General features: G+C 33.8%; 1 protein-coding gene across 2 annotated transcripts in view; it reads left to right on the forward strand.

Moving 5' to 3' along the window:
* Nucleotides 1-22,658, forward strand: part of Cntn6 (contactin 6) — a 396,250-nt gene that overhangs the window by 281,940 nt on the left and 91,652 nt on the right. For both annotated transcript variants that reach the window (XM_039107156.2, NM_013225.2), the window contains exons 8-9: nucleotides 16,659-16,843; nucleotides 21,465-21,601. In XM_039107156.2, coding sequence (XP_038963084.1) covers nucleotides 16,659-16,843; nucleotides 21,465-21,601 — 322 coding nt within the window. The remainder of the gene's footprint in view (nucleotides 1-16,658; nucleotides 16,844-21,464; nucleotides 21,602-22,658) is intronic.

The raw sequence follows: 22,658 nt of genomic DNA on the forward strand, positions 1-22,658 counted from the left end.
ATATCCTCCTGACCTCCTTCAGTTGTCTTATTGTTCTAGTTACTATTTGGAGAACTATATTACATAGATATTGAGAGGTTGTGTAACCTTGTTGTTTTTGATTTTAGTCAAATCATTTCAGTTTCTCTCCATTTAATTTGATGTTGGCTCTAGGCTTTCTGCAAATTTCTTTTAGTGTGTTTAGGTATGTCCCTTCTAGCTATAATCTCTCCGGGACTTTTATCATGAGAGGGTGTTGGATTTTGTCAAAGGCCTGTTCTGAACTCATGAGATAATCATGTTTTTTTTCACTTCCTTTATATGGTAGATTGCATCTATTGATTTCCAGATATTGAGCCATTCCTTCATATCTGAACTGAAGCTCATCGTGCTTGATCTCTTTGATTTGATTAGCATTATTTTATTGACAATTTTTGCATCTATGTTCACAAGGAAAACTGGTCTATAACTCTAGTTGTTATGTGGTTTGAGTGTTGGTAACTGGAAAAATGATCTGGGCAGTGATCTTTCTGTTACTATTTTGCAAGATAATTTGAAAAGTAATGACAGTAACTCTTTCATTAAATACTGGTTTTTAAAGTAATGTCTTTATTTTTCTCTGAATTTTGTTGTTATATCCCCCTTTTACCTTTGAGGACTTTGTTTTGTTTTGTTTTGCTTTGCTTTTTTTGCTTTTCTTTTCTTTGTCTGTGCTGGAGCTCACTGTGTGAGTCACCTGGCCTAGCCTAGAACTTGGAAGTCTCCTTGTGTCTCTCAAGTACTGGGATTAAAGGTTTAGGCCACCATTGCCAAGCCTTCCTTTTCACTTTTGATTTTGCTAAATAGGATATTCTTTCTCTACCTGTTGGTTTAGATAATCTATTGTTGATTTTTTTCCTCAAAGAAAAAACTTTATTTCTAATTGATTCTTCATATTGTTTTCTTTGCATCTACTCCTCATGGCACGTGATGACTCCTTTTTGTCCTAGAACTTTCGGGTGTGCTAGTATAAGATCTCTCCAGTTATTTGGGGGTTTTGATTTTTGTCTTATTTTCTTTTGTTTTGATTTATTTAGGCATTTGTTGCTATGAACTTTCCTCTTAGCAGTGCTTTAATGGGGCTTCATAAGTTTGGGAATGTTGTCTATTCATTTTCATTAAATTCTAGAAAGTCTTCATTTCTTCATTTCTGCCTTTGACCTCTTACTTTTTCTGTAGAGATTTGTTCCCATGGGTTTGCAAGCGATGTATTGTATGTGCTGTCCATATCCAGCTTTAAACTGTTCTGGTCTGACAGGATGCAGGAAATTCTTTCAATTTACTTGAGAAAAGACATTCTCTTAACAATGAATTTCGGAGAATTCTAGGTTTTTGAATAGTGGAGAATTTTGAATTTTGTTTTTGGTCGTTTGGTTTTAGATTTTTGTTAAAGGATCATGCTTTTGGTTCACTCTTACATCTCATTGACATACTCAAAATTACATAGATTTTGAAATTTGTCTCTGTCATGATTTTTTTAAATTTGTGTTTTACAATTTTGTTTATGATTTTTTTTTGCATTAAATTTTGTGAGAACCTTCATTTATTACCTATGAGCTCAAATTACTCTGGCATCTGTGGAAAGCTGGTGATTTCTATTCTGCATAGTTTTCACTTCTTGGCAGAGACATGTGAGACATGTATTTTTTTTCCTAAAATTATAACTTTTTCATTGTCCTATTTCTCTTCCTCCTCCTGTCCCTCCACATCTTCCTCCTCCTCCTCCTCTACCATTTCCTCTTTCTTTACTTCTTCTAATGGCTCTATCTGGCCACTATGCCTGTGGTTAATGCTTTGTCAGAGAATTTCAGTATTCCAGGTTATTCCAAATAGCCTGCTTATTTTGATAATCTATTTGTTATTCATTTTGCTTTCTTTAATTTCTGCATAAACTTTGGGATCTGTTTATCTAGGTCCACAATATAGCTTGCTAGAGTTTTGAGAGTTGTGAAAATCCTGATCATCTTGGAAAAAACTCACACATGAAAAATATTAATCTTTCAATATGTGTATCGAATTGTTCTCCAGTTAATTTCTCTAATTTTTTCCATGAATGTAGATTTCTTGCTTCATATATGTATATGCATATATGTGTATATTACTAGATGAGTATCTATATATGCATATATATGTTTATATGTGTCCTAATTTAATGTATATTCATAGTTCATTTAAATTTGATAGGCATCAGTAATTTAAAGATAGTGATGTTCTTCATTATATTATTCTTGTATTTTGAAAGATTTATGAAAATCCTTTTCAGTTCTTGATTGTTTAGGCATATTCTTTAAAAAATTTTCAATATATAAGCAATAATAAATTTAATGCTTCCATATAGTATATGTAAAATCCTATGTACATATACATATTATTAAATTACAACTACAGTAATATAGTATCATATTTTTACATTCTTACATGAACCTGCCTGTCCACTACAATGCTGGCTATGAGTTATGGCAGGACAGTCCTCTACTATTACCTATAAATGTGAAAACAAGAGATTCTTTAACAATATGATTTATTAGATTATTTTTTATTATGCTTGGGTGGTGACATTTTTCTACACACTTTTTGTGTGTGCCACCTGATATGATTATATTAAATATTTTCTACTTGATTAAAAACTTGAGGTTTCTCATATTCAGTCTGTAATAACTGGAGAGAAAATCTTGATCAGTTTTCAACACTGAAGTGTCATTAGGTTTTTCAACTCCATGCTATGCCAAGTTAGGCACTATATCCCAGAATAGTTGCTCAAAAGCAAATGGACTACATATTATTTTGTTGATTTTGTTTTATGTCTTTTTGATTTTAATTTTTCTGTTGGTTTTGTTAGGGGGATAGACAGAGAGAGAGAGAGAGAGAGAGAGAGAGAGAGAGAGAGAGAGAGAGGAGAGAAAAATCGAGGGAGTTTAGAGTAAAAGGATTATTAAAGACTAAGACTCTTTTCCTCTAATGGTTGCCTAATGCAATCTTGATATGAGTGTATGTGCCTAGTCTTATTGTAACTAATTATTGAATGTTCATATACATTTGAATCCTGCTCCTTTCTGAGGGGACATGGAGGGGAGGGAGTGGATCTGGGGGAGAGGTAATGTGTAGGAAAGGAACTAGGGAGTGGAGGGAGGAAAAACTGTGACTGTAATATAATATATGAGAGAAGAATAAAAAAATAAAACATTATGAACAAAGTATATTGTATGAGTACATTTAAATTAAAGAATGGTGGTTCTTGATTCATAAAATACATTTGTAACTATTTTGCTTTTATTCTATCAAAGATGTAGAAAAACTATGATTATTTATGTCTCCTGTTCTTTGTAGTTTCACCAGTGAGACAGTCTGTGTATGATGCTTTCCACTCTGGATAACTACTGATGATTAGTTTGTCCATCCTTTTCATTGTTATGATTCCTTACTTTGTCTAGTATCTTTAAGAGAATTTTGATAATTTCTACATATAAAGAAATGTGTCTACTTCACCTATGTATTTTCACAGTCAATGAACTTCCAAGTTTTAATATTTATTCTAAATCTTCTCTCATTGCTTTCCCTCACTGACGATTTAAAAGAACCATGCTTTACACTGAGCTTATTTCTTTGGCAGTGTCCTAGATTTTATTTCAAATATGTTCAGTTGAATCACTATAGTCTATTTTCACTCATTTTCATTCAACTATAGGTATGCTTATTAAGGAATTTAGTTTTAGTACAATCTAAAGGTTTAAGTATTCACTGTAAATTTTGTAGATTGTTTTCTTCAGAGTAGACTATGATAGCAAAACCTACCTTCCTTCCTTCCTTCCTTCCTTCCTTCCTTCCTTCTTTCTTCTTTGAGACAAGGATCACATCATGTGCCAGATGCTACTTTGGAACTTACTATTTTTCTTAGATTCCTACTCCCTTGAATGTTGTGTTTATAGTCATATGTTCCACAACACTCCGAGACATGCTAAATCTTAGGATAGTCCATAAGGGATTTCCCCTGGATAACTAGATCTAATCAATAGCTTAATCTACTAATGGCTTCATAATTGATCATTTAAAAAGTAACTTTTAATCTTCTGAAGTAATTGTTGTCTCTGAGGCTTACTGCTGAGTAAGCTCATCCTTTCTAGTTCTTATTGAATTCTAGCTGGACAGTTCCATTCAACTGCTCTTACTCAAACTTTTCTCAGAGCTGACTGAATCAAACTGGCTCATCTCAGCTTCTGACTGAACTTTTCAGCTTGGCTTCAAATTAATTCTAATAATCTGTTATACTATTCTATCTCCTTCTTGTTCTCTGGCTTCCACTGCCTCTGCTGAACTTCACTGAACTTCATGAACTCAAAAACTTATTTAAGTCCAATATAAGTCCAAGACACTGTACTCACTTCACTGAACTCAACTCCTCCAAACTCAGCTGAACTCAACTGACTGAACAGATCTGACTGGCTAGAACTCAATGATCTACATGCTACTCTCTCTTGAGTGCTGGGATTAAAGGTGTATACCACCACAACAGGATTTAAGCTTTTCTTTATCTGAAATTTGGTCTATTCTAGACTGGCCTTGAACTCAAAAATCTTGTGACATCTATCTTCTGAGACCAAAGATGTATACTAAGGGCTCATCTATATTCCAGTCAGAGCAGCCATGTTGCTGGGTTATAAACTTTTTCTATAGGTCATAGAATTTAGGGGAATGATAAAATTGTAAATGGATAAGCCTGTTTGTAGGAAATATGTTTCTGAATGCATATCTTTGAAGGGTATATCTTTGTCCTGGATCTTTTATACTTCTTTATTTCAGATAGACTATAAGATGAGGAAACTCTGCTGTATACTCGTATTGTGATAATGATCTGTCTCACCTTAAGGTCAAGAACTAAAGCAAGATACTCAGAAAAAATATTTTCACCTGTAAACTGATTATCTCAGATATTTATCATAGCAACAAATATCTGAGTTATAGGAGAGCTCCATAAGACATGTATAACAATTGTCCAATGAAAAAAAGAGGGAAAACTTTAAGTAGAGAATAGCCTAAGGCCCCAAGCTAGGAAGTTGAAGGGTAGTCATCTTTATTTCTGATCTAGAACAAAAACACACTGGGAAAGGTATGCCTATAATATATTATAATGTAGTCATTTGTTAGAGAGGTTTTCAACATTGAAATGAGACCTCAATTTAGACCAGCTGAAGAAGAGACGGAATCTTGGCTAACTTTGATTTAAAACAAAACAAAAATGCCTCAGGAGCTTTATTTTTTGTAGTTATTGCAAAAAGTCAATTTAAACATTAGAGACAATGGGGTGTTCCTGTAGAGGTCCTCAGTCACTCTCAAGCTGTAGAATATTTCAGTTTCTATTGTGTTGTTTCCACTTTTACCATTGTGGAGAGTCATATACCAACTATTCTTACAGCTATATTTTGATCACATACATATTAAAATCCTCTGTTTTTAGATTGCAGTTACTGATAAAAGAAACATAAAACACTATATTTCCAGAAATATCTTGTCTCAACAATGATTGTAGGGAAATCATTCAAAGACCACAGGCCAATTCAATGAAAAACCTAGTTTTATTTTAAAGACATTCTCAATCTGACTTCAAACATGTCTTTCCTTTTTTTTCCCCAAAAATCATAAATTGGAATTTTTACAGTACTTTTTCAAAAATTAAACTAACTTAAAGGCTATAAAATTCATCCAAGAAGAATATATATACTTCTGGAAGTAAGTCTCTATTCTTTTTGTGCTGCGTTATGGCTGCCACTCTCAAAATTCCTGTTGTTCTTACACTGAAGTAATTGGCAGTTTCCAGAAATAAAAATTCCACATATATTTTGGATGTGATCTAAAAGAAAAGAACAAGTTACATTATCTTGTTCTTTTAAGAAAGTCATGAAGCTCATCCGCTAAGCCTTACTTAAATTTAAAATTACCGTGTCTAAAGCTAAACAAACATTTACCTTCTGGCCTTTGTACAAATAGGGTTCTGTTTATTGATTATGAAACACATTGAGTAAAGAACACCCTACTAAGCATATTTTGTTCTCTTTATTATGATTTTGCCAGGGGCCAGCACCAGTGGTCTTCTCTTTTTTAGGTTCTCCTTGATGCAGTAGAGGAGGAAGAGCACAGGCAGAGAATAAGACTTTTGTCTTAGAAGATATGGGGGCAAGAGTTTTATCTTACAAGATATTTAGGTTTGCTGTATAATAAAAATTTTACTTACCTAAGTCCAAGATACTTTGTTACTGTAGCTGACTTGACTTCTGTGTTCTGAGACCAGAAACTGCAAGTCTCATTTAGCACCTCATCCTAAAACAGCAGAGGATTATGTAAAGGATTAATTGCTAGAGCTTTTTCCCTTTTGTCCAGATGTCTCTTGCTTATCAGGCCAGGGAGAAGTTTGTGGCAATAAACTTCTATCGAACTACGAGAAGATAATCACTCTTGCAGAAGGAAAAAACTTTTACATAAGCAAATATGCATAACCTCACATAAATTCATATACAGATTCATGCATACATATTTATACATTTCCTTTGATTAGTTGGGCTCGTCTTGTATGCATTCTCATAATTACATACTTATACATACAACTATACTTACGTATGCATTTGCAGCAAAAGACCAAGCACCAGTGCAGAAAGAACTCACCCATTCTGGTAGACTTATCAGCTCCAATCTTTATTGCATAGAGAAAGAAAAAGCTTCTAACCATTTATTGCTAAATTAATTAAACCCAAATTTGTAAGTTGAAAGCTTTGTTCCTTTAAGTAAGACCAAGCTTGTCTTGTTATTAAGGAGAAAAACTGTCCCATGATAAAGAGAAGGCTGCCTGCTCCTTCTGCTCTCTCAGACGCTTCTTTTTTTCCCTTTTCTACTCTACATTCTGAATATTGCTCTCTTGTTTTTTATGTTACCTATAGTCTCTAAGTTATTCCATTTTGCATTCTCTTTCTAATCTTATTCTCCACTCTCCTGTGATGTCAGAATAATGCTCTCACTCTCAATGCCTTTTCTTCCAATGCTATGCCTTTACTTCTAAGTTCTTCCTGAGTTCATTGTGTCTAAAAAGTTCTTTTGTGTCCTGAATGAAAATTTATCCTCAGTTATGTCCTAAAAAGTTCTGTTCAGGTCTGTTCTGTGTACAAAGTTATCCTCATCCCAGTTCTATCTCTTCTCTTTTTCCTCAGCACTTATTCGTCTTTCAGAATACATGATCACATGATAAAAAGTTCAGCATAAATATACACATAAATTACATTCATAAATTGTAATAGAAGTTTACAACAAAAATGTTTACATGCATGTCCACTAGAAGTAATTATCTGACTAAACATTCATCATCTGTCATAGCTCCACAGGTTCAAGGATAGTTAAAAAACACAAGTAAGTTATTAGTGAAGTTTTATATAGATAAGACCCATCAATATTTTATCTTTTGTCCTAGCACCTATAACAAATCATTAGTACCCTTTTTATGACCTTTGGTTAATGGTTTTACAACCTTTTGGAATGTGCTCTGAGTAGTAGAAAGTCTGATTACTAGAAGGCAATTAGCTGGTGACACATTGGAGACTGGTAGAGTTCTCACTGCAGTTCTGACTACCTGAAAGGACCTAATAGCAGTCCCACTACAAAAGAGCTTAATTAATTCTGATACAATTTTAGAAATTCTTATTGGATCATCATTCAGAATTAAGAAGTTATCTATTTGTCTATATAGCATCAGTACAAGACACTTCATCTTCGTTGTTCTGAAGAGAACTGCTTAAAAGAATGGGCTAATACCTAGCGATTGTTATATATGCTTAATAATAACAGAAAAAGCATATTAAAAACAAGAATTTTTCCTAAAGTAATTTTTTCCTGGGCCTTGCTGAGAGGAGGAACTCATCATGGATTACAAAAGCAGACTCATCTCAGGAGGATAACCTGCTAACAATTAGCTTGTCCTATGATGGCTCTTGACATGGTTTAATTTCATTTTGCTATTGCATAGCTTTTTCAAGAGAAATACAGGCATGGTGTTTTAGTAATTAATGACTATGGAAAACTTGGTGTTCAATTTTATGTTCTAATTTACTGTGTAATTTGTATATGTGCTAACTCTCTATTCATCTATTTTTCTTCAAATGGTGACAAAAGTAGTTTTGTTTTTTTAAAGTATATTTGTTACAGTTTGCTAATACAAGACAGATAATATTTACAAAAAAATGTTACTTACAATATTCAAATAATTAAATACTAGTATACCAATTTATTTTCACCTTCTTTATATGAATGTTTATAATCAATTAATTGAGATAGAGTCAAAAATAAAGAGGGAACCCAAGCTCCTAGTAGCCTATAAAACACGACAATATTTCACTTCCTCTAGAGTAGCAGAGGTATGAATCTAGTGCTATTGTTAATCACTAATAAAACATGCACAGATTACTTTTATGCTAAATGTGGTATCATTTTCAGCTCCAACACATTTTAAAATGATGGAGAGGTTTATAATCTATACCTAAATTAATGCTGGCTTGCCTCAGATATAAATCTGTAGTGACTGAAATTATGGCTCAGTGTTAGTACTTAAAACACTGGCATCTCTTGCAAAGGACTTAAGATAAGTTCTCTGCTACCATATCCAGTGGTTTAACAACCACCTGTAATTCTTATTGCATAAGATTAGGCACTGTCTTCTGATTTTATAGGCACCTGCTGGCTTGCTTTCATCTCATATGCATAAGTAAACTCAGTCAAACAAACATACAAATAAACCTTTTATAAAGATCAGTGATGAAATTATTGACTGTAGACAACAGCTCCCTTTGATCCCTGTAAGTAATATAATCTTGGTAGTTAGTTCATTTTAGCTTTATTGTTTCAAATTTTATATTTAAAATTTTATTTACTGTTATTTTCTATTGTTCTTATAGCCTAATTCAATATTCTTATTCACAAATTGGAATCACAACTGAATGTGTGTGCAAGAGAACATGACATTCTTCTAGAAAAATTATGTAACTAAGTCATAAACATTTCTTCCATGTTATTTCTTTTATTTTCCCCCCAGAGATGGGGACTGAACCCAGGGCCTTGCATTTGCTAGGCAAGTGCTCTACCAATGAGCTAAATCCCCAACCCTCTTCCATGTTATTTCATTGCAAATTAAAGTGCCATTCTTCAAATACTCTTACTATTAACAAATACTTTGTGAATTTAAAATTTCAGTTACTGTGGTTTAATAATGCATCCATAACATCGCCTTCCCAATGAAACTGTGTTGGCCCCCTCAGACTACCATAACAAAATACTAGTCTACATGAATCATAATCTCTAGAAATATATTCCTCTACTTTCTGAGGGATAGGATGTTCAACAATGAGGCAGTGGGAAAATTCTGTGTCTGGTGAAAACCCATGCACTGCTTCATAGATAATCATTTGAAATGTGATCTTGCTCAGTGAAAGGCCATTAATCTCATTCATGTGGGGTCCATTCTCATGGTCAACTCAACTCTCCAATTTTAGAGAATGGAACCACAGAATGTAGAGGACACAAATATTTCACCAAAGCAACCACTGAGGAGTAAACACAATCATTACTGCATTTTAAACTCAAGATCTTTCCAGAATGGTCACATTGCTTTCTATAGATATTAGAAATTTAATGACATTATGTCTCCAAAGGAAATTCTTACATTCCAGGCCTTTTTCTGAATTTTTCAAGTTAAGGAAAGGAAAGCAGTTAGCTGAACAACTTTAAAATTTAACAAAAGCGTTCTTCAATGATCTTGCCTTGCCGCTTCACTGTCTGATTAAAAATGGTCACTGGCAGAGTTTTCTGAAATTAGGTTTAAGTTAAGAATAATCCCCAAAACAAGCATTTTAGGAAACTGGTTGTCTGTATGAGTTTCTACTTGAAACCTTCGGATGGCCTGGATTTGAGCTGTGGATAACTCAGTTTAAGAAATCCAGTAGAAATATAAGCTTTCTCAAATAGCACTAGTAATGAAAATTCTATTTATGGGCTAAAAGTATTGAATTGAAGCATAGTTCTTACTCGCATGTGGAAAGCTTTAATTTAACTTGAAATTCAGGTTAAACTAGGCCAGATGGTTAACAAATGCATTCTCTATCTTTGGATAAAATTAATAGGCTGCTCACTCTGAAAAAGCATAACTATGCGAGAGAATGGAATGGGAAGGCTTCGTTTCTGGCACTGCTTATTTAAGAAGCACAAACAGAATGAAGAAAAAGAAGGAAGAAAGGAAGGGCTTGCTTTTATATCTGTGGCATTTTAAAACTGTTAGGATTTACATTATAGGCAAATGGTTTATAAATTGGGAATGTAGAAAGAAAGGGCTTTAACAATGCTCATTGTGAAATACAAGGTGAAAAAGTTCTTATCTGGGATACAAGCAAACATTGGAAGACAAAATCACTTTTGCCTGATTTTCTTTAGTAATAATATTTACAAAGATTGAATTCTTTATAAAGTATGTAAAGAAACAGGGGGAAGTTTATAATTGAGAGAGAAATACAGATAGAATACTCATTGGTGTAGATAGAGTGATAAGTAACAGCATGATTACCTTGACTCCTTATAAATCAGTCTCACATTAATCTCCATATGAGGACCATTCAAATGTCCCTGTAGTGCCAGGATATTTTCAGGGAGAGTAAATCCTAAGTGTGTATTTTTTTTTACTTTGAAGATTTTAAATTGATTTTACTGTTTATGAAACCATTGTTGTTCTAAATTGTGTGGGTTTTTTGATATTCCACTCCTTCACCCTAAAGGCAACATTTGGCACCCTTATTTTGATGTTTTAAAAGTGTTAGAGATTTCCTTCATTGATCCATATACGACCCTTCATCCATATCATTTTATTGGTAGTTCAATGAGTCAGCAGATAAAAGTATTTTCTATGAAGCCTGGTGACCTGGGGAGTTAATCTTTAGCAACAACACGGTGAGAGAAAACACTCCTTCCAATCTCTATAGCTTCTTCCATACATACACATATGCACCTCTACACACCCCTACACACACCATTGTGTATCAAATAAAAAGTAATAATGCAAAAAATAACATTAGAGAAGTCTACTCTTATTAGATTAAAAGAGCCTCCAGTCTCCAGGGCTAGTATCATCAACATAATCAAACCAGGTAGAATCCTAAGGAATCGCTGAACCTTCATAAGAAAGGAAGAGTCATCTGTGCTTGTAATTGAAAGGGTGGCAACAGAAAAGGATTAGAGGGTGGATCACAATTAATTAGCCTCCACTGGAACTTCAACTCAAGGAAAATTGGCAGGTAATAATTTAGTATAAATTATCTGTCTAAACGTGAGTACCATTCTGAGCAGATAATTAGCATTGTTAGAAGCTTCCAGCTGAGGATTTAACTCAGATGACATATGGAAGCCCACCTGTCATGGTACCTGGTACATAGTAATTACTCAATTAATGATTATTATTAATATTACTTTTATTTCCTAGCTTTTTAAACACAGTGTTTCTTTTCTTCTTTGAGCAGTGTTGAATTTCTTTTCTATTTATAACAATAGTCTCTTGACATTGAAAGCGACTTTTAAAAAGGGTCTCCAATGGACAGCATGCCTTAACCTTAGTGAATCTGTGCACTTGTCAGGAAGGCTTGAATATGACCAAAGAGAATCAGGGTTACTGCTTGTTCTTTAAGTGGTGAGAAGCAGGAAATGTAGTTTGAGGGGTGTACATAGACCACTGCTACCATTTCATTAGTGGTGTAGAATGCTAAACTCAATTAATGGGAAATTTATAAATTATTTTTAATTGTCTCATCATATGGATCCTTAAACACACACACACACACACACACACACTCACACTCACACACACAACTCAGTGAATGGGAAATTTATAAATTATTTTTAATTGTCTCATCATATGGATCCTTAAACACACACACACACACACACACACACACACTCACACACACACACACACACGCGCGCGAACCCACCCCTAATACAAAGTTATTTTTGACATGACAAATCTAATATTCAATTATTTAATTGTATATTGATAGCTCAAATATATGACCTACTATGCATTAGATTGTTCATTTAAAACACCTGAATATTTGACATTTCACAATAAGACTACATATAACTGTTCACTACCATTCTGTGAATCCATTGAATTACAAAACCACTTGCTTCCACTCTACATCATATAAATAAGGTACAACGGTATTATGATCATTATTCTTTGAATGGGATGGTGTATTTTAGAGAAAATAACCAGATTAAAACTTTAAATATCACTGTTAACATGTTTTCAGTCTTCATGATTCTTCTTTAGTGTCGACACTTCATTTGAGATACTGTAAAAATATATTTTATTTAGCTTCTTGAAAAGGTTATAAGATAAAATGGAAACTTCATAAGAATTATTTTTCAATAATTAGTATTTTATATTTCTTCTCTGACTCTATATCCTGTAATATCAGTGCTATCCACGAGGATCATGATGTCTTAAACAATCCAAATTTTTACATAGTACCTATAAAATCTTCTACATATATGGCCAAATGGTTTGTTATAATGATCATTTAAAAAATAAAGAATTTTTATTTTTGAGAGTTTTGCTGTCAAGATTATAAAATACCCAGACTATAATAAAATATGCACAAAGAATTGATAATATCATATAATGCAACCACACTGATGTTAAATGAAACCAAGTGTCCTTGAATTCAGGTTTTTAGATTCTATTTACTCTTTATTAAGAATAGCATGAAATTATCCCAAATGGGCCAAAGACAAGAAGGGAATGTATTAACAAACTCACATGTTTACAGAGTTTGGATTTTTGTTCTTTTGTAAGATTTGTGGGTTTGTTTATTTACATGCTTGTTTGTATGTTGGTCCATAAAGTGTGTGAAGACTTTAGATATTTTTCTTGAGTTTCAGCTTTGATTTTCATGAAGGGCTTGTCTATTTGTTTGTCCATTCTTAACTAGAAGCTTAAAGTTCCCTCTCCTAGTATGCAGCTTGAATTTTAGCCTTTAGAGGAAGGATAAGTTCTCTTGAATAGTGCTCCTAAAACGAAGTGCTGGTCTCAAGGATAATTCTCATTGGCTTGTCCTAATTCCCATGTGCTGTACACAAGCCCATGATGGTAATATCTGAATGGTGTTGTCTCTTATAAATTTATGTGCCTATTCAATTTGCTTCTAATAAATACAGTAGAGAGTTATGATGTACGTTAGTAGAGATGGATGAGGGACCTCCCACTCACTGGGAAAGTACCTAACAACTGTTTCATCTGTATCCTATTATTTTACTTTACAGTATTGACATTTTTTGAAACAAAACTTCCTTAAAATTTTGAGGCTATCTTTAAACTCAGATTGTATCCCAAGTAACCTTAAAGTCCAGATTCACCTACAACAGTCTGAATAACTGGGAAACCAGGTGTGTGCCTCCTTGCTCAATTGGGACTGAGGTACTTTAAGAAAATAAGCAACTTCCTTTTAAAAGTAAGTAACCTGAAGTAACTAAAGAACTAATATTCCACTGAGATGTGAAATTCAAAATTTGGATTGTTTTATCCTTAGAATTGAGTTACTAAGAAATAATATCTTCTAATCCACGTGTGGTGCCACACACCTTTAATTCTAGCATCCTGGGAAGCACAGCCAGGCATATCTCTCTGAGTTTGCATAACAAGGTCCAATCTAGCCAGGAACAACCTGACTTAAAACCAGAAAACAGCACTAACAACAAAGCATAAACTATACTGCTAGTTTGAGAGCCTTTTCCATTATTTGATATTCTGAGAGATTTATTTTCCCAAATACAAGTAAAATTAGAAAAAAGTGTTGTTGTTCTTTTTTTTTTGGTCTTTTTTTTGTCTTTTTTTTATATATATAATCAGAAAAATTTCTTGATCTGCCCAGGCTCATACCAGCTCATGTTTCTTGCTCTTGCCTGAGCGAGTTTGGTATAATTTAGGTCCAGTAGAACAGTAAGTTCTGAAACTATATTTTCTGATGCATAGTTTTGCACTAAGGTTCCACTGCTCGCTTTTGACGTCATTTCTGCTTAATTTTACAGACTTCCATTTCTGTGTGAATGCAACATCTATATTAGAAGCACCACTCTGAGGCGTATTTAAGGACTCCTTGCCATTCGTGTTTTAAGTGAAGTAGCACATGTTTAACATGGAAGGAGATTTTAACTCTTGACTCTTTTATGAGTTCTACTTTGAAAGGATAACTTTTCAAAAGTGACTATAACAGGACTTCCTAGGAACCACCCATAAGAACAGGAAGAACACAGGCAGAGAAGCAAGGAAGGAGGGCAGAATCATTACAGAATCAAGCAAAGTCCTAAATCTGCTTTAGCTCACTAAGTGAGGTCTGGAGAAAATGAAGTCATGTCCAGTCTCATCCTACAGCCACAGGTTAAGCTTCAGTGAAACTCTTCTTGGGGACATGGATGTATCTGGATTCTTTCAGCTTTCTGTACAGCTACAGTTGACTAAAGCAGTTTGACAGCAGTTGACAAGAAAGTGCTATAGATGTTCAGGCTGTTGTGATGGGATGCAGAAGATCTGTGGGGGCATAAATAGTAGAAGAAATGACTGTGAAGCACTGACTGACAGCTGATACTTTTGCCACACTGCACAAAACTGGAAAGAAAGCTGCATCTATATCATATGTTTCTTTTCTATTATCAAAGAACACTTATTAGTGAAAATCTAATGTAATCACTGAGTTCTTTGTCTTTGGAAACTCAGGATAGCTGGCATTGCTTAAGTTTATTATGTTTGATACCACACAGTAGGACCACTGAAAATAGGAACCTATTTTTTGACATAAGTACTCTCTTGTAATTAATAATACAAGTTATAAGTATCTGATCAGTGTGGGAAGGAGAAGTCAGTAGAGAGGAGCACAAATGATAATTTGTTTTATAACCACCCAAAGACAGCATTATTGTGCTTATGTAGACAATATCCTTCTTTAGCAATTGAATATCACATATAGTTTGAAAGGTTTTAGACTTGAGAAATACCTTTAGCTCTAAACACATTTTACTGCAGAACTTCATTTTCGTTCATTAAGAGCCTGAGAAAATCAGTGATTAAGAAAAGCAGTTACCTGAGGCTAATTCTTGTATGGAATAAGCCAATTTACTAACATATCAAACTAAAGTTGTGGAAAGTAACATTTTAAAGGGATAAAAACTAAAATGCCATATTTTATCTAAAGTAAATTCAAATTATTACTGGAAACTTTATATTAATTTTGTGGAAAAGAAACAACTCAATCTTGGTTTTGGGGAAAGTTTTTTGACCACTATGTGTAAGTCTACACTAGTTTATCATGTAATTTGTCCTTGATATATATAACAGGCTAATCATACTGTTTAGCCTGTAAGAATTCCTAAGTCTTCTGCAGGTCAGTGACTATTTTCAAACCTTCTCTGGGCTCATTTTCATCATTTATCTGCTGCTCACTTCTACAAAACCTTATCTGTCAGCTACCCTGGTAATGATTGGATTGTTTTCCAACATTATCCTTGATGATGTAAAGACTCCTTACATCTTTGGCAAGACTGATAAATGAACTTTGCAAAAGGACTTACTAATATTATTGTCCATATAAAAGTGAAATACAACTAGAGTAGAGATATCTAGGTCATCTAAAAAGTTTATATGGGAAGGAGGAATTTAAATGTAGAGAAGGGATGCTGCATCAACACACTGGAGTTTCATTTTATAGACAATGAGTGCTGTTGAATCTTCTTCTTGTGCCTTTTTCTAGAGCTTTTTCTAGGTTTTCTTCTGCAGATGATGATATGTCTTCCTCTACTAGGAAATTCCAATGCATTGATTATTGTTTGGAATTTAACTTCATGTATTTTTCCTTACTTAAGCATATCCACATTAGACTTAAATATTAAATTCCTATAAGTGGAAAACTCTATTTATAAACATTTCCTAGCAAGACACAGCTATAATGTAAATCGATTATAAGTTACTATATTTAGAGGACATCTAGCCTTGGGTTCCAAATTTTTGCAGGTTTGTTTTATGTTACCTCATATCCTTAACAATCAAACTCACCTATCATGCATATTTTAGTAAAAAAATGCTAATTCACCAATAGAAGAACATATTATTTTAAATTAGAATTTCTAAATATATAGATTCTGCCTTAGTCTTAATTTTTATATTCTCAAAGGAATTTTCCATGATCAACACATTACCATTGATCAAATCATATTACTGTTTTGGGCATCCTATTAACTTTCTTTCAGTTATTACAATTTACTAAGAGATTTATGTTTACACTCCATTTATAATATGCTTCTCTGTTAACCTATAAGCAATATGGAGATAGATAACATGTCTATACTCTTACTAATACATTCTCTAAGCATAGCACAATGCTTTGTCAATGGGAAGCAAGGGAGGAGATATAATATAGATGGCTGAATGAGTGAATGGCGAATGATTGTGTGATCTGAAAACTAATCACATTGTAATAGATTGGATTGTTTTCCTGAGAGTTACTTTTAAGGTTTCTTTTAATTTACCCTGATGTCATAACAAAAGCCATCGTCTATTCTAATGAAGTGTAACTGTTTAGTCCAGTCCCTGATATTAGTTGGAGGCGGTTGGATGGAAGCCCGATGCCAGGGAAAGTCAAGTACAGCAACTCCCAAGCTACCCTTGAAATCCCCAAGTTTCAACAAGAGGATGAAGGCTTCTATGAGTGCGTTGCAGGTAACCTTCGAGGAAGAAACCTTGCAAAGGGTCAACTCATTTTCTATGGTGAGTAAATAGAATTTTATATATATATATATATATATATATATATATATATATATATATTTTACTATGGTTCAAAGCAAATATAAGACATTAACATACTATGGATGTGTATCATGAGAGAAATTGGAAAGCCCCATTTCCAGTTAGATGCTTAGTTTAATAATTAACAAATAGGGATGATTGTCTTTAAAATATAGGTTTGAAGTTGGTGTCTTAGTAGACTGAAGTGCTTACAAGTATTAGGACCTGAATTCAAATCACCATCAACTTCATAAAAAGATGGACATACCATAGTATCTTTAAGGAGATACTATGGATACCGTAGTATCTTTAAGGAGAGTTTATCAGTCTAGCCAGTTGGCAACCTCCACTTTCTGAGAGAATTGAGAATTGTCATTTAAAAAACTAATGTAGATCAGGCACCCCCTCAACATATATATATACACACATGCACACACATATATACATATATACACACTCATAAGCACAATACATGGCATTGCTTATTATAGTTGACTAGAGAATGTTAATCATTTCATATTAACCACGTTAAAGTTTATCATACAAGTTATTCATTATTAAAATAAATTTCCTAGAGAATATTCACGAGTAGCCTATGGTATTCTTAATTCATATTCTGAATAGGATTTTCAAACAAAATGGAAAAGTAAATAGAAAAATAGACCGAATGTTGGTTTGTATTATTTACTTCCATTTATTATTATTTGTCTGTCCATATGGAGAAGACAGAAAAATCAGTTCATTGCCTCTTAATACACCTTTACCGCAGCTTCTAGAATGTCATTTGAACTAGATACTTTGTGTTATACATAATGAATGTATATGTTATCTTTAAATATTATCTTTAGGTCTTGGTTCACCCAGACCAAAATAAGTAAATCCTTGAAATTTTTTATTATTATTTTTATATCTTAGCGTATTTTTTTGTGCACCACTCTCATGCATGGTGAGCCAGCATGTTGTGCATGCATACATAGGATACTAGAAAAGGGTGTCCTGGGGCTGGGGATTTAGCTCAGTGGTAGAGCGCTTACCTAGGAAGCGCAAGGCCCTGGGTTCGGTCCCCAGCTCCGAAAAAAAAAAAGAACCAAAAAAAAAAAAAAAAAGAAAAGGGTGTCCTTCAGGTGCTGTGACTCAACCATAGGTCTTCTAGAAGAGCAGCCAATGCTTTGATATGCTAAACAATCTTTGAAGCACCAAAAAATCATTTTAAAATTATATAAACCTATAAAATATATAAAGGAAATATTAAGATGTCTGGAGATTCTAAGATCTAGAACACCTGAAACTGCACTGTTTGTGGCCAAATATTTTTCTATATATCTTGATTCTGTCCCAGATAATATTATTAAAAATAATGGTTGGGTAATTTGAAAGTTTATTATAATTATCTCACAATGGTATTGACTGGATATCCAGTGAAGAGGATATATGTACCTTTGATTATATTAATTTCCATTTTATTTAGAATTTCCAATTTTAACCTGAAGTGAAAGTTACTTCTTATAAATAGTCTATAATGTCCCTTTTATTATTGTTGTACAATTTTACTGATGCTTGCAAAGGAAAGTAATTTGTTCTTTTTTCAATAGTACCACTTCTTAAAAGACAGCCTTTGTCAGCTGGCATCTTTGGTGATGTGTTAGTAAGGAACAACTGTAAGTTTTTCCATACTAAGTATTATGTTTCAGCTCAGTTTTAATAAAAATATTTCATATTTTTCCATATAGTAGAAAAACAACCACTAAGTAATGGATCAAAATATAATTAGCTAAAACTATGTACAAGAGTTACATTACATGAACTTTTAATATAAATTCATAATTCCAAGAGTAATCATAGGCATAAGTAATTTTCAGTGATGGTATAGTTTAGAGATCTCAGATTAGTTGAGCAAGATCTCGAAGATACTGATAGTCAAATTGAAGGTCAAAACCTTGAAGAATCATCTAATCTTGGACTCTCTCTATTCTACCATAGTTTTCAAACACAACTTTCCAAGTCATCTTACCAGAGCTAGTCAGTTTTTCAATGATTATGAACATTCCTTTTAGAATAACAAAAAAAGAAAAAAAAACCTTGATGGATTAGATAAATATTATTCATCATAGTCATGAATTAATTTACATGTCACAATGTGAAGAGAAGTTATCTTAGGTCATAGTCAAATAATACCCAAAGGAAATCAAGAAAGACCATTTATTTAAGCTAAGCTTAAGTTACAACTCAGGAATGGTGACATTGCATATCCCTCTATACTTTATGGTTTTACCCCTAAAATTAACCTTTTAAGTATTGCTATTACAGAAATTATAATGCACTTATAGGAGTTAGTGTAGGAGAAAAGTATCTAACACTCAAACTCACATGGTAAATCCAAATATTAAATTCTTTCCTATATATCTTACATACCAAAACACTTAAGACTTTTCTCACTGGAATGCTAAGAATACAATTAATATACACATTAAGTAAATGATTAAGAAATCTTGCAATTATTACCTTAAAAACACTTGTGTATTTATTCTGTATGTATGTTGTATTTTAGGCTCCAGGGAAGGTTTAGATTTACGGGTATGTATTGCTGTTGCTAAAGACATTATTTCATTTTCTAGAACCTGCATCTGGCATGTCACAACAATAAATCTGCAGCTCCAGCTCCATGGGTATCTGACTCCTCTGGCCTCTTCAAAACATGCACATCCCGCAAAACAGACATACCCATAGACACATAAGCATGCACAAACTCACACACAAGTACACACATGTGCATATGCATATTCATAGGAATATATATTATATTTAAAATAAAATAAATCATTTAAATTTATATAAAACTTTATAAGCCATACAGTATTTTTCTCAGGTCAAATATTTATTGTAACAATTTTTAATAATCATTTGCAAATTATTTGACTAGTATCACATAGAAAGAAGTTTGAGTTTTGCCAGTGCATGGAGTTCTCATAAACCTTGGTATGATTTATTTCTCAAGGCCTCAGGAGGGGTGTTCTAAAATTGGAAATCGAGCTGATTTCCACCGGAGATAATCATAGGCTAAGTCTCACCACCCAGGGATACCATGATTCCTTCTATTTGGTGTCCGGTTCCCTATAGAGCTTTAATGGGGGCATGTATCACAGTAAGAAAAAGTCTGGAAATCAGATACACGGCGTGTATGGTACATAGTATTTCAACTCCACACAGCCGCTTATTTGGTGTAGTAAGTGAAGCATAACATGTCACAGGACTTGGTTGCAATTGTCTACTACCAGGTGCATGCTAAGTATTCTTTCATAGTCAGTTTTATTTATATTCATTCTTCAACAGACTATTCAATACCACTGCATCTTTTGACAGGATAGGCAGAAGTTTATTATTGTATAACTGGTAGGCAGGAATCAAGGAATACATGCCTTCCCGCAACTCTTAGTTTTCCCTAGGTATATAGCTCAGGAAGATTCATTAGAAATTTATTTAAAACAAGAAAATCCTTGTTGTTGACAGTCAACCCCTATCATTGACTGTATTTCTGTCCTACCTTAAAAATCTTACCCTCAAACTTCTCAATTATACTTGTACTCACCGAAAATACTTCCCATAATTTGGCTTCTAACTTCTTAAAATACCATCTCGAAGTGGTTTTTGAGTGATTCTAAAAAACCAAAGTCGTAAGAACCTGTAGCACCAAGAGTTACAGGCATTTGTGAGATCTTGATGTGGGAGCCCCGGATCCTAAATCAATTAAGGGCAGCAGTGTAACACATCTAGCTAGCTCTATTCCAAAACAGGTCCTCTGCTTTCTACAAGTGTATATTGACAGAACTAAACAAAGGAGAGATGAGATCAATAACTGTACAGGTTCCAAGTACAATGGGGAAAGGATATTTATGTAATCCATTTAAATAATTTGAATATGGTGTGGTGTGGTAACTAATTCCATTACACTAGTTGCTTTATATTTGCAACTATGAAGAACTTCCGTCTATCAGAATAAGAATTTGGTAAACTTCCATTTTTAGGTTTGAAGTTAAATATTTCCTTCTCCTACAACTCCCAAATCTTCATACCTTCTCAAGAGCTAACAGAATATTGGACTATCCAATAAGGAATGGAGGCTCACATTTATGTGCGTCAAGATATTGGGCTGAATTTATTCTAATTTAAAAACAATTACTTTTTGTGAGCCTTAAACTTGTATATTTAAAGAAAATTTGCCCTCAAAGCGTTTGGATTTAGTGTCTCCTTCTCAATTGACATATGTACTGTTATTTAGCATGGCAATATTCTTTAGCTGTCTCCTGTATTTTGACCTTTACTCAGAATTTACAAGTTGTTGCACAGGTGCAGCCAAATGACAGACAGCAACCTTTAACTCGAGCCAAATATGTGGTGATAATTGTGATGGTTGCCCCTAATAGACTCCTACAGTCCCCCTCCCCTACTACCACAAATATTATACTGGAAGTTCACCTGGGCCCAGTTAATCTCCTAATCACTAAGAACTTGGAACACATTGTATTACCTTGATTGAGTTGCCAATAAGATATCCTTGATCTGTTTTTATTTTTTTTTTTATTTTTTATTTTTTTGCAAATAGCTCCTCCAGAATGGGAACAGAAAATCCAAAATACATACCTTTCTATCTATGACAGCTTGTTTTGGGAATGCAAAGCTAGTGGAAACCCAAATCCTTCGTACACGTGGCTAAAGAATGGTGAACGTCTCAACACAGAAGTAAGGACCCAGATGTTAGAAACCCCATGTTAATAACAGTTGTTCTCAGTAATAGCTTGTGCCTATGGAGTGTTCACTGTGCTCCAGGAAAGAATTTTTTCTCTTTTTAATCTTTAAAGAAACTAGAAGGAAAAGTTGGCTGGGATAGAAAATGTGGACATAGTCACGCTAATAGTGATAAATCCACCCACATTTAGGTGTGGCCACTGGCACATGTTCAGGAAGCATTAATTGGATTTAGTGGGGAAAAGGGGGGGGGAGAAAAGGAATGGAAGGAGAAGGAAAGAAATAAACAGACAGAGAGACAGACAGAGACAGAGAGAAGAAAGAGCACATTAAATTGCGAGGTGATATTTGAGATTGGATATAGAAGGAGTGGGAGTGAGAAGCTAGAGGTGGGTCTAATCAAGAAACACTATAGAAAGAATAAAGTCCTCAAGGAAACAAATTAAATATTGTAAACACTAGTACATTCAAAAATTACATCATTGTCAAAGCTAAATTTGATGTGTTCTACTGTGAGTCAGATTGCATATTCTGCCTCTTTCTGAGCATTGCTTTGTCCTCAAGATAATGTAGGAGAGAGAGGGGGATATAGTTACTATTCCTTCAAATACATTGAAAGAATGTATTTCAGAGAGGCTGCGACATTTGTCCAACAGAATGCAGATCCTACTAAAGGTAAAATTAGTTTTCAGAACAATACCTGTGGGTGGATCCAAATGAAGAGCATTTAGAGGAGTGAAATATTTCCCAAGGTTACAGACCAGTGAGTAGAAGACGTAGCCTACTAACCTGTCTATTAGGAGGATGCAGAGTCTGAGTCCTCACCACTGCACTGCTTCTAGGAAACACAATAACTATCCCTGCTCCATAAGGAAGGTATGAGGCTTTGAATGTCTACACGTCCAATGCAAACATGCTTCCTCTTATGCCTATCCCATGAGGAAATTTTCCCCTAGCAAATTCTCCAGATAATTGTATTAATGTTGCCTTTTATTTTCCACATGTAGCCATAGACAGAGTCATAAAAATATCTTTTATTTGAAAGCTAAAA

This window comes from Rattus norvegicus, chromosome 4 (assembly GCF_036323735.1).
Source record: "Rattus norvegicus strain BN/NHsdMcwi chromosome 4, GRCr8, whole genome shotgun sequence".
Taxonomy (NCBI): Eukaryota; Metazoa; Chordata; class Mammalia; order Rodentia; family Muridae; genus Rattus; species Rattus norvegicus.